At 41.2% G+C, this 13,140-nt stretch overlaps 1 protein-coding gene across 1 annotated transcript; it reads left to right on the top strand.

Moving 5' to 3' along the window:
• Positions 1-19: 19 nt before the first annotated feature.
• On the top strand, positions 20-11,370 carry Cand1 (Cullin-associated and neddylation-dissociated 1). Its single transcript, XM_022060203.2, has 21 exons — positions 20-274; positions 529-698; positions 1,636-1,849; positions 2,466-2,614; positions 3,800-3,943; positions 4,068-4,230; positions 4,431-4,698; positions 4,895-5,195; positions 5,282-5,487; positions 5,825-5,979; positions 6,112-6,240; positions 6,652-6,783; positions 7,347-7,515; positions 7,637-7,794; positions 8,359-8,519; positions 8,636-8,834; positions 9,061-9,318; positions 9,507-9,695; positions 9,823-10,066; positions 10,204-10,350; positions 10,837-11,370. The coding sequence occupies exons 1-21, from the start codon at positions 233-235 to the stop codon at positions 10,965-10,967; spliced, it is 3,729 nt and encodes a 1,242-aa protein (XP_021915895.1). The 5' UTR covers positions 20-232; the 3' UTR covers positions 10,968-11,370.
• Positions 11,371-13,140: the final 1,770 nt, after the last annotated feature.

Genomic DNA, 13,140 nt, shown 5'->3' with positions numbered 1-13,140 from the left:
ACCGTGGTTCCACTGTCAAGTTTTTGTATGTGCGCATGTCAAAGGAGTTTAAAATCAGATATGCTGTCCTCTAGCGGTGCTTAATATCACCATATTTTGTTCAATGGTTGTATAAAGAAGTACCGGTTAATGTTGTAAATTTTTAATAAACGTAGGCATAAAGAATTGTTCCCACAGAACTGTGAACACCTAAGTTTCATTTCATTACCATTACTGGTTATTATATATCAAGATGGCGAGTGTATCTTATCAAATAGCAAATTTACTAGAGAAGGTAAGTTGAATGTTTCTCAGACCTTGGTGAAAATAATGACAACAAAAGCGTTTCACAGTACTTGATTATCAATGTCTAATGGCAACGTGTCATTTGAAATGAAGTACATTTAAAGTAATTATGACGTATCGAAATTAATAATATGATAATGAATTCTCAAATTTTGAAGTCAAGTGTATATGTGTTCCGAAATTTTCTTTAATTTATTTACATATTTCTAAATTCGTATACTTGCATTTGATTTTGTTCAATAGATGACCTCAAGTGATAAGGATTTTAGGTTTATGGCAACCAATGATTTGATGACAGAACTTCAGAAGGACAGCATTAAATTGGATGATGATTCAGAACGCAAAGTTGTTAAGATGCTGTTGCGATTATTGGAGGACAAAAATGGAGAAGTTCAGAATTTAGCTGTGAAATGGTGAGTTGTTTGTGCTACAATAGATCAGTTTTGTAATAACAACAACAACAACTTGCCCGATTTACTGGTCCTGCTTATTAAGACAGGAATGTAAAACATGTGTTAGATGACAGAGTACTTCTCAAATATTGATTTTTGTAAATGCTCTGTGTGTGCTTCTGTTATAACATGACAGTGTTAGATTGGTATTCCGGTTACATCCAGTCTTGCTAAACATGCCTTCATCAACTTGCTTTGGCTCGTCAATCCAGATCTTGTGATGTTGGGTGTAACCAGCACATGAATACCATTCTTTGCGAGGCCCTGTAATGAAGTCTACATAAGGTATGACTGATGACTATGGTTAACATGGAATTGGACTATTATGGCCAGTATATTTGCCAAAAATGTTCATCAAAGATTTTGATTACTAGACTGACGTGTGATTACATGAAAGACACAAACATGTAATCACAAAATATTGCATGTATCACACAGAGCAGAGCAAGTTTTATGTTCATAGTTTCAATACATACTATGAAAAATATTACCAAAATTATTTTGTAGGTTTATAATTAATATGTATTATTATTTACTCTGCTTGTTTGGTTTGTTTCATAAGCCATACTTTATCTTCTAGGCTGATTGATGTGGAGATGTCAATATGACATATTAGCCAAGTTTTATAACAGAAGATGTGTCTGTATAACTTACTGACTGGTAACAGGTCAAGGACAACTTTTACATTTTTATATCTGCCTTTTTTGTTTTCGAAGTCAATCAAAACTTCATTTTCTGGTGTCAGCAGAAGATATAATTTTATGTCTGTCAACCCTAACCTAACCTATTTTTAAAGTGATGTATCCCGATAACCCACAAGTACCCACACTTCATTTCATGTATTGATTATTACGAGTTAAATAATACCGTCTGTATTATTGGCTTGTATTTTTTGCAGTCTTGGCCCATTGGTTAACAAGGTAAAGGAATTCCAAGTAGAAACAATTGTGGATTCACTGTGTAGCAACATGGTGTCCGATAAGGAGCAGTTGCGTGACATATCAAGTATTGGTCTCAAGACGGTGATCAGCGAACTTCCACTCGCTTCAAGTGCTCTTGCTGCAAATGTTTGTAAGCGCATCACTGGGCGACTGAGCAATGCTATTGAGAAGGTGACATTTTTATTTTAGCGGCCATTTGCTGAGTTGTAGCGATATTTTCATTACGTCCGGTGTCGAGGAATCGTCGCTACCAAAAAGTATACTGGGTTTAGTTTCATTTTGATTCGATTTGCATTCCTGGGGCCATGACCCTCGGCAGATATCCCTTGCATGTGTTCACTTCATACATTTTATGCAAAGTAAAGGTCTAGCGGGTAGAACGCTGGCCTTGTAATCCTGGGGTATCGGGTTCGATTCCCGGCGGTGCCCGAATTTATAACTTGTGTTGGGCAAGGCCGTGGTCTAGGCAACACGGAGTTTTCCTCCGTGGCATCCCAACAATTACTCCATTCACACACAGAAGAAGGCAATGGCAAACCACTTCTGGATCATCTGCCAAGAACGTATATGAACAGGTCCCAGTCCGAGAAAAGGATGGAATGATCCTGTTCATATGGACCTGTCGTCAGACAGAACACTAAATAAATAAAAATGCATTAAAATTGAACGCACTTAGTACAAAAGACACACAGAAAGAAGACAAGTGACTGAGGTAAATAGATTAATAAGAATTTTTAATAATTGCTTAAGAAGGATGTTAACGCAGGCCTGATCATTTGTCTTATAGCAAGAAGATGTGTCAGTGCAACTAGAAGCATTGGATATCCTGGCGGACTTGTTATCTAGGTTTGGAGGTCTACTTATTAATTTTCACACAACCATCCTGGCAGCTTTATTACCGCAGCTGTCCTCGCCACGCCAGGCCGTCAGAAAGAGGTACATACAGATGCAGTAAACTGAATCCCTTGAATCATGGGAATTATGATGTTCTGCGGCCGAACCGGTTTTAATTAAAGACGCACACATAGTCATGTTTTACGTTTCTGTGCCTTCGCGATGTGCCGTAATGATTTTAAAAATCCTCTTCGCAGAATGAAACATCGTATTAATGTTGTAAAATATTCCAATAGATAAACAGCTTAGTATTTCTGTTTTCACGTGGTCATACAATATTTTTGTTTTTTTTAGAAATGGTGTCTAATTTTTGTCAAATTGGTTCTGGTACATTATGATGGTCATTGGTCTGCGTGAGAGGGGTGGGTAAATGTCGGAAGATAAGAAGAGTGGGGAAAAATTGAAACACTAGTAGCTATAGGGAAGGGTTGTAGCAAAGTAGTTTCATATCTGACCAAAGAGAAGCATTAATTAGCGTAAGACATGGCGCTAATGCAGTATTACGTAAGATTCTTACCCATGTTCCACTAGCGTTCTGGATCTATATTAATTATTTTTATTTAAAATTTATTTGCTACACATGTACTTTGTATAAGTGACGTACAAAGTACCGATGTTCTAATTCGTGCTAGTATCATGTCGTGTTCAAAACTTAATCTCTTTCCAACTTGGCAGTCATTAAATTGACCCATATTTTTCTTCTTCTACGGCTCCCCGGTCCGTATTCGGTCCATGGCCTCCTCAATTCTCCTCTTCCATTCGGTCCTCTGTTAGGTCCGTCTGTCCGAGGCTTTGATCGAGGTTTCGAAACATCTTACTTTTTACGGTGCAAGGTTGTTGGCCTTGCAAACAACCCCCAACCTGGAGGACCAGGGTACCTGTCTTAGTCTGACCTCTCCCCCTCGACCAATCTGGCTACGGAGGCCCTACCAGTAGCTCTTGGGGTCACAGAGGTACTCAAGCCACACCACCACGACAAGGTGCAGGTACCATTAAGTGGGGTAAATTGACCCATACGCCCCCTTAATGGTGCAGGTAAAACCGAAGGATCACCGTAAAGCATTTTGAGGGCTTCATTTTGTATGAAAGGGATAATATTTGCAATAAATTATTAATTAATTAAATTTAACATCATATGTACTATCTTAGGTTCACTGCTTCCATCTTCAGGATATATTCGCTTCATGAAGACTACAGTTTTTACTTTGTAAAATGTTTTTTTCTCAGGACTATTGTCGCTCTGAGCCACCTGGTTATGTCATGTAACCATCAGTTGTACACTAAATTGATTGATTACCTTTTGGATGGACTTTCTCGCGACACTTCCGCTTCCACCACTCGGACATACATCCAGTGTATTGCGGCCATTTGGTAAGTGAAATGTCTGGAAGAAACAATTTTATTAAGGCTGTATTTTTTTAAGTTGTTCTGCTGTTGTTGGTGTTTATATTAATTATCGAGCTCGTCGTTTAAATGTTTTTGTCGTATTCTGCAGTCGACAAGCAGGCCATCGATTCGGCGAGCACATCGAGCGAGTGATGCCCCTGATAGTGCGGTACAGCCGAGAGGAAGACGATGAGCTCAGAGAGTATTGTCTTCAGGCTTTTGAAGCGTTTGTACATCGTTGCCCAAAGGAAATTACTCCGCACATTCATACTGTACGTTATCAGTCTTGCAGTCTGTTCTGTTCAAAAAATAAATATTTTTTTAAATGCGTTGTCGTTTGTTATCTGTGCGTTACTATTTTGACGTGTCGTACACTGTTTCATATTTTGAGAAATTTTATAAGCGTAGTACTTCGCTTCATGCCCTGCCAGTAGGAACCTTCAGATTTACGGACGACATGTTTCATTTTCAGATTATAGAACTGTGCTTAACGTACATTACTTACGACCCGAACTATAACTATGATGATGACGATGGCGACGGCGAAGATGGAGTTGTAATGGAGACGGAAGAAGAGGCTGATGATGATGATAACGATGAATATTCAGATGATGATGACATGAGCTGGAAAGTTCGAAGGTCTGCCGCAAAATGTTTGGAAGCGGTTATAGCAACTCGACACGAGCTACTCTGCGACTTCTACCGGACAGTGTCACCAGCTCTTATTGCGAGGTTTAAAGGTATGGGTTTAAGAAACTGGTAAGTGGTATAAAACCTTCGGAACGTTAGATTTAACATAAGTTTTTACGTGCGTTTCTTGATGTAGCTCAGCTCTTGGTTTTGATTTTCGTAGTTTCGATACGCGGAGATGAGTATGTTTTCGTAAAAACTTACGTCTTTGAGATTTCGCACGTGAGATTATTTTATACTTGCCAGAACGAGAAGAAAATGTGAAGTCGGACATTTTCCACGCGTACATGGCCCTCCTGAGACAGACGAGGCCCTCCGTCGGCGTGAGTCTTGATCCGGACTGTATGGACCAGGAAGAGGGACCAGTGTGTATGCTACAGACGCAGGTCCCAGCCATAGTGAAGTCCGTTCACAACCAGATGAAGGAAAAGAGTATAAAGACTCGGCAAGACTGCTTCACCCTCCTCAAGGAGCTCGTCATTGTTCTGCCTGGAGCTCTCACCAACCATATCCCAGCCCTCATACCAGGCATCCAATACTCTCTGGGGTGAGTCCATTTATTTGTGTAGGGATATCGATTAGAAATCGGCTATTATTCGTATATTCACGTTCGAGAAATGTTTTACCTTTCAGCGACAAAAATTCTAGCAGCAACATGAAGATCGACACCTTGGCTTTTGTATACTGTTTGCTGACGTCGCATTCACCCGAAGTGTTTCATAGCCACATGGCGGTGTTGGTGCCTCCTGTCATCACGGCAGTCGGAGACGGCTTTTACAAGATCACCGCTGAGGCACTGCTTGTTCTGCAGCAGCTTGTTAAGGTCATACGACCTCTAGGTAAGTTACTGTCCAGTGTCAGGTAGAAATGGAGTAACGTAATATTATATAATCCTCAAAAATAAAATAAAATACAGTGTGTCTCAAAAAGATGTATACTCAGTGGTAACTTTGGTGACTGCTTGTCAGTCGCTTTCGGCTGTGCCACGAGCTAACGGCGGCGACTTTGAACACGCGCACTAGATTCAGTAAGTGCCAATGCCGACAACACTTACGTCATAAACGGGTTTGTGGTCGTTATTTGAAATGTTTGTTTCGTCTTATGAATGAATTTCATTCTTGTCTGTTCTTTGTACGCTGTCTTGAAGTTTAAAATAATATTACTTGCTATGTTTAGATACTCCAAGTAATTTTGACTTCACTCCGTTTACCGGTGAACTGTATCGCTGCACGTTAATTCGCCTGAAGGCGGCAGACATAGACCAAGAAGTCAAGGAGCGGGCAATATCTTGCATGGGTCAGATCATCTGCAACCTGGGTGATTACCTACAGGTAATTCGCCATAAAGCCTTTATTCCTGGTGCAATTGACGATACGGGCTTCTCTTCTGTGTTTGGGGACTCTGACGTAAGGGGTTGAAAATAATTTTAGTTTTCACAATAAGTTACTTTATTTCATTTTTAGGGCGAACTTCATATTTGTCTGCCTATCTTTCTGGACCGCCTTCGCAATGAGATTACTAGGCTTACAACAGTTAAGGCATTGACAAAAGTAGCTGGCTCACCGTTGCGTATTGATCTGCGACCAATTCTAGTAAGTACGCACGTTCATCTTTTGTTGAATTAAGATCTTCAGCAGGAATTATGTCGTTGCAGGTTACATTCATGTCATTGGTGTGTTATATTTAATTTCAAATTGTTTTGCCGCGGTATTTCAATCAGTTGTATACCCTAAAGACAGTTTCCTGTCCAGCAAATTTGGGTTCAGTGTCATTATTAAATCTGTGATGGATAAAATTATGTTTTAGGCAAGTACGATCGAGATCTCATCAGTCGGTTACTTATTTAGGATTAAGTACTGTTAAGTTGTTGATTTAAGACGGTTTTGTCTGTCGTGGTATACCTGTGCCATTTTCACTAAATTTATATGAAGGAAGTTGGTGGAACTGTATGAATACTGTAGTGATGACGGAGAGACGTTAATCGTGTATCGCATCGCTTGCAGGGTGAAGCGGTGCCAATACTAGGTTCGTTCCTTCGAAAAAATCAACGTGCGCTAAAGTTGAGCACACTTACCTTGTTGGACACGCTTGTACGCAACTATAGTAGCGCCGTGAATACAGAATTACTCAATAAGGTAAGTTTCCAGCTTCTAGCGTATTTTTTTTTTGTATGGTTACTAAAAATTGTAACCTTGTGAGGTAATATTAATTAATACTAGGATGCGATTTTTAAATTATTTAACGTAATTAGGACTCACAAGTATTTGTAAATTTTAATATCATGTGTTTTTTGTGTTAATTGATTTAATGGTGAGAAATCGGGTACAGTTTATATTTTCCATCTCTGCCGTGTTTTGTTTTGACGATCTATGTTTACAGTCAAGTACGACTGATTATTTTATATTATAAAATCTTATTTTATTTGTTTCTCACCGTGCGTGTCATATCTGGTAAAGTTGTCGTCAATTGTTCTCACACACGGTAAAATACAAAAAGTTACGAAGGGCACGGGCAGAAAAGGAAAATAAAAATTTAAGAGCAGAATATTAATATTAATGGGAAAGAAAAAGGAATGTGTCGTAATACTTTAATGAAGGGTGATTATAAGATGCATATGAATTTTGTAGCCTGATTATTTATCATAATTAGGCCAGTACCATATATAATTCTCGTCTGATGTGTACGCTTCGTATTTCAGGTTATAATTGAATTGGCACCACTGCTTAGTGAAGCTGACCTGCACATAGCGCAGCTGACTCTGACATTACTGACGTCGATAGCCCAGTTGCACCCCGCGGCTCTAGCCCGCGTTTCTGATGCAATCTTACCAGAGATTCTTATCCTAGTCAAATCGCCGTTGTTACAAGGTGCGTTTTAGATAGCGGAAACTGCTGCGATAACCTTAGGATGTAAATCTCCCCATGAAGAATGATTAAGGGGTAGCGTATTTTGTAAAGTGCTTGCTGACTTAGAGAACTCTGCTTTTAGGTGCTGCATTAAATTCTATGCTCGAGTTTTTCCAAGCCCTGGTGAAAGCTGGGCTTCCTGGACTGGGATATAGGGATCTTTTGGCGAAGTTGGTGGCTCCAATCACTCATGGAAGTTCTGGTGGGACTGGAGGCCCAGTTCCCGTCCTCCATAAACAGGTGTGCATCGCTTTCTTCTCTGTGGAGAACGTAAAACTCTTCACAAAATTTATACGTCTGGGAATGATAATAACAAGTCAAAATGAAAATCAGTAAAAAAAAAAAAATTAAAAACATTAATCTTGGGGGAATTGTTGCTTCTTCAGAATGTTTAATCTGCCCGTCTGCTATGTAAAAACGTGAAGATTAAAATGTACTATAATTGTTTCTTTTTGTTCTGTTGGTATATACTTGGTCTCTTATATTAAAGGGAGGAACGTAGATTGAGTGTGTCCAAGAGTGGGGGCGTTGAGGTGAACGTGATAATGAACTTTTGTGTTCAGTGAAATGTGGGTAATTTTTTGTACTAGCTGAATGACTTAGGTTCTTAAGAAGGACACTGCTCCTTTGCTGACGCGTCGCGGGTCAAAATCTCATCCTGGCATCGTAGTATTGACGTTATATTCTCTCTAATAGAATTGACAGCCATTTTGCGTGTGCATTTGTGGGGAAAATGTTTGAGAGCCGACCAGAAAAGATCTTTTCCATTATTTTTTGTAAGATCCGAGTTTATCGTGCCTACAGGCATTCCACTCTTTGGCAAAATGTGTGGCAGCACTGACAGTGACTTCGAAGCAGGAGGCTCTCTCCGTCGTGGAACAGTTCCTCAGAGATGTGCAGACCCCTCGCAGCGATGCGCAGCACATTTTTGCCCTTCTTATTATTGGAGAGATAGGAAGGCATATGTAAGTTATTTGATACTGTTCTTGCTTGGTTTCGATGAGTGTTACCACCGTGGGTCAAAACCGTGTCGGTGTCGGTATAAATTCGAAAGGTCTAATAGTGCGCTTTATTATTCCAGTGACCTGAGCAGTATCACTAGCCTGAAGCAGGTGATTCTTAATTCATTTTCACCTCTGTCAGAGGAGGTTAAGTCCGCAGCATCATACACTCTAGGTAGCGTTGCGGTTGGCAACTTGCCCCAATACCTCCCTTTCGTATTGCAAGAGATCGAAGCTCAACCCAAACGCCAGTACCTGCTTTTGCACTCTCTGAAAGAGGTAAGTAAATAAAAACTACGTTTTAGTTGTGTGAGGTTGTCAGCAGTGAGTCTGTTCCTATGTGTGAGGGCGTTTCAAAAAGTAACAGCAAATTAAATATTTTGAGATATAATATAATTTAATTAGAGATACAAATGATATGTAACGTTATGGGTGATTACAAATTTGGGACTCATTTTTAATGAAACAACTTTTACTTTAAGAAGGTGTCGGTGTTATTTTGCAGATAATTACATGCCAGTCGTTAACTCCTGGTGGTGTACAGTTGCTCCAGCCTTTTGTGCCCGCCATTTGGCAGCAGTTGTTCCGACACTGCGAGTGCGGCGAGGAAGGGACTCGAAATGTCGTAGCAGAATGTCTGGGGAAGCTGACCCTCATCGACCCTTCGAGTCTACTGCCAAGATTACAGGAATCGCTAGTGTCTGATTCAGCCCTCATGAGAACGACGGTAGTCACGGCGGTGAAATTCACAATTTCCGATCAGGTACTGCGCTGTGTAACTCGCTACGTAGTAAGTGTAAGCGCTTGTATTGAATACTTTTACTCGAGTACAAGAAAACTCTTTAAGTAACGTAAAGATTTGTTTGAGTTGGTCTTGTTTATTAATTAGCCGTGCGTTTGGTTTCAGTAAAATGAAACTTTTGGTACGATTATTTTTTTATTTTTTTTTAGCCTCAAGCTATCGATCCGCTTCTGCGACAAAGTATTGGCGCATTTCTGAGAACTCTGCAGGATCCAGACCTGAATGTGCGCCGAGTGGCTCTTGTTGCTTTCAACTCGGCGGCGCACAATAAACCATCTCTTGTTCGTGACCTGCTAGACTCTGTTCTGCCGCAGTTGTACAGCGAGACTAAAGTTAGAGTGAGTATTGCTTTTACGTGTTGGTCATCTCCCCCCCCCCCCCCGAATTATCATAAATTCCATGTCTTTAAACATAAATTTTAATAGTTTAACATTGATCAGCCATGGTTTTTCTTTGTTATTATAGAAAGAACTTATCCGAGAAGTTGAGATGGGCCCATTTAAGCACACCGTGGATGACGGTCTGGATATTCGTAAGGCAGCGTTTGAGTGCATGTACACGTTATTGGACTCGTGCTTGGATCGCCTCGACATATTTGAGTTTCTGAACCACGTGGAAAATGGATTGAAAGACCATTACGATATCAAGATGCTGACGTACCTCATGGTCGCCCGGTTGGCACAGCTGTGCCCTACCGCCGTGCTGCAGAGTAAGTATTTGCTGCTAGGTTACGAAAGGTAGAAACTTCAAATAGGTGGTCGGATTTCTGCGCGTTTACGGCGAATCTAACCCCGGAATATCGGGGAGGTTCTTTTAATATTGGAGTTTTATAATTTTTGTGATTAGGGCTCGAGAGGCTGGTGGAACCCCTTCGTAACACTTGTACCATGAAGGTGAAGGCCAACTCTGTGAAGCAGGAATACGAGAAACAGGATGAATTGAAGCGGTCAGCTTTGCGTGCTGTGGCAGCCCTTCTTACCATTCCTGATGCAGGTACGTATCTGCGTGTTTTGGTGTTGCGTCTGTCCGCACTCTGTTTTATCTTCCCTTAGTTCGTATTTACGTAGGTTTTTGTTGTTTATGGGAATGTTTTGCCGATCTGTCTCGGCTTTCATCTGGACGACTGTGCTGCCGTCTATCAGCGGTTTTAAAAACTATATATTCTTCCGTTGTCGGAACAAATTGTTGTCCAAAAGTGGGAAGAGAGGTGTTTTTGGAACAGGTTGTTGCAGCGATGACCTCCATTCAAAGTGCAAGAATGACCTAGGGAGCAACATTAACCTTGGATCGTTTTGGAAAGAAAAAAACCTTGGTATGTCAGTGAGACCGCACCTTTCCAATCTCGATTCCAAACTATGTTCATTCAGCTTTCCTCTTCGTGTCGCCGTCCTTCGTACCTAATTTGGTATTTAATCGAGTCGGCATTTTCTATGACCGCGAGAGCCGGCATTGCGTTAATGTTACTACTCTGTTTCACAGACAAGAACCCGCACCTCACCGAGTTCGTCTCTCAAATCAAAACCACGTCCGACCTTCAGCCGATCTTCGTCTCGATCCAGAAAGACTCGACGGGACCTAGCCAAGATGCGAATCTCATGGACCTAAGCTGAGTGGAACGTGCCTACATAACTGCGACGTTCTTACTGGCAGCCATCGTTCTCTGTGAAAGGTGAATCGTTTACCAGCGTGAGTCGGTCAGTTCTACATTTTATGTCCTTGTGAAATAGATGGCGTTACGGTCAGCAGAATAGTACAGACAGATTTTCTAAACAGAAAGAAGTCGCTTATTTCTCGGCGAAAGATTCAAAACATTCACGGTCAAGCGTGTTATAACCTTAACTTTAGGAGAATTTATGCGTTTTGGTATCGACAATATTTAAGCATTAACCGAAAAAACTTGTTTGGTGTAAAGTTTAAGCAGTATGCATAAAACAAATATTTTAAAATGTTTAGTGTTACTTTTTTTTTTCTTCAAAAAAAAATAGTGTCATTCTGGGTTCTTCCCCCCCCCCCCCCCAAAAAAAAATGTTACATTTGAATAAAATTAAATTAATGGAAGGCATAAGATCTCTTTTCATGTAACTTTTGTTCCATCCTTCCTCGTTTTGTGTTTTTGTTTCATTTCAAAATATTCAAAATTCTGATAATGCAAAAACTGTGGATGAAAAATATAGAAAAAAATTTGTTTTATTTCGTGCAACGGAATTAAGATTTTGGTACGCCGCGTATATTTCCTTTCGGCCGCTGTGTTTAGCCAGTTCTTGAATATTTATTTGCAGTCCTGTGTGTAAGAGAATTTCTGATAAAGGAAGAACTGTGTAATGTATAAATTATCAAAGTATTTTTTTACTTGACATCAATTTTCACGCATCCTTGTCGATCCTTTACCCTCTTTGCCATCAGACTTATCGGTACAAACGTTCGCGATACACTTTCGTTATCGAAATGGTTTGTAGTGTCACGTGGTTAAGAAATTAATGGCGAACAATCTCGGTGTGTTCAAGGAATCAAAAATACAGCCGCGTGCACCACGTAGAAGTAGAAGATAAAAATGCGTGCATGAGTCTCATTTCGAAAGAGACTTTGCCGTCTCACGGTATGTCGCTCTCTGCCAAACGCGGGACGTGAAAGCGTTAATTTATCTTAAGGGTAATTTTGGAGCTGAGGAAGACCTGCAATTTAATTTTATATGCGTTGGTATCAGTCGTCCTACACCTTGTCGTGGTGGTGGGGCTTGACCCCAAGAGCTACTGGTAGGGCCTCCCTAGCCAGATTGGTCGAGGGGGAGAGGTCAGACTAAGACAGGTACCCTGGTCCTCCAGGTTGGGGGTTGGTCGCAAGGCTAACAACCTTGCACCGTAAAAAGGATGTTTCGAAACCTCGATCAAAGCCTCGGACAGACGGACCTAACAGGTATTAATTTTGTCCGTCAACGTGCTTATCCTGCCGTAGGGTTTATTTTGAAGCGGAAGTCTTACGACGGAGTAGTTTTCCTTTGGCTTTGTAATGGTGAAATCAAAACTAAAAGCCATACATTTTTAAATATTTTATAACTAACTAACTAGATGGCTTACCGAACCTGAATTAACCAAAGCCCTCCACCGGACCCTGTCCTGGGTCAACGAAATCCAGTCTCCTTAAACTCCTATCTCCCATAGATCCCGCCTGAGATTATCCTCCCATCTACGTCTAGGTCTCCCCAGAGGTCTCTTCACCTCAGGCTTCTCAAATAGTGGACCCAACCAACTAGATGGCTTACTGAGCCCAAAGGTTCATCACCGAACTAACCAAAGCCCTCCACCGGACCCTGTCCTGGGTCAACGAAATCCAGTCTCCTTAAACTCCTATCTCCCATAGATCCCGCCTGAGATTATCCTCCCATCTACGTCTAGGTCTCCCCAGCGGTCTCTTCCCCTCATAACCGGTGTACACCTCTTGTCCCATCCATTCGCGCTACATGCCCCGCCCATCTCATTCTTCTCGACTTCAAATAAAGCCTCTGGTTGGACTGCGGCCTTCGAGCTCCCCAGATGTAATTCCACGGGATCTTTTCATTTGGACTCTCGATCGGCAGTCACGTAGTTTCCTCTTTACCCCACCACCGATGCGTGTTGGTCGACATTGTCGTGAAGGGGTTCGACCATGTGTCCGGGACTGCGGGCCCATCGTCCAACGTGAATATGGAGAAGTGGTGGAATGATTCTGACGGTACAACCGAAGGGCTCCAAGAAAAAACTCTCGGCGCTGGTTCGTCTGCCGCAAATCCTGGATGGACCGCCCTGA

The sequence above is a fragment of the Zootermopsis nevadensis genome, unplaced genomic scaffold (genome assembly GCF_977971745.1).
Source record: "Zootermopsis nevadensis isolate Lab colony 2312 unplaced genomic scaffold, Znev_1.0 Znev_ptg000011l, whole genome shotgun sequence".
Taxonomy (NCBI): Eukaryota; Metazoa; Arthropoda; class Insecta; order Blattodea; family Termopsidae; genus Zootermopsis; species Zootermopsis nevadensis.
Note: the sequence above shows the minus strand (reverse complement) of the source record. Positions and strands in the feature narration are given on the sequence as shown.

What these genes read in the sequence shown, in the direction of transcription:
- Cand1 (XM_022060203.2), top strand. Translation starts at nt 233, where the DNA reads ATGGCGAGTGTATCTTATCAAATAGCAAATTTACTAGAGAAG. An exon ending in CGCCAGGCCGTCAGAAAGAG is followed by an intron (nt 2,615 to 3,799) that starts GTACATACAGAT and finishes TTTTTTTCTCAG; the next exon opens with GACTATTGTCGCTCTGAGCC. An exon ending in TCTTATTGCGAGGTTTAAAG is followed by an intron (nt 4,699 to 4,894) that starts GTATGGGTTTAA and finishes TATACTTGCCAG; the next exon opens with AACGAGAAGAAAATGTGAAG.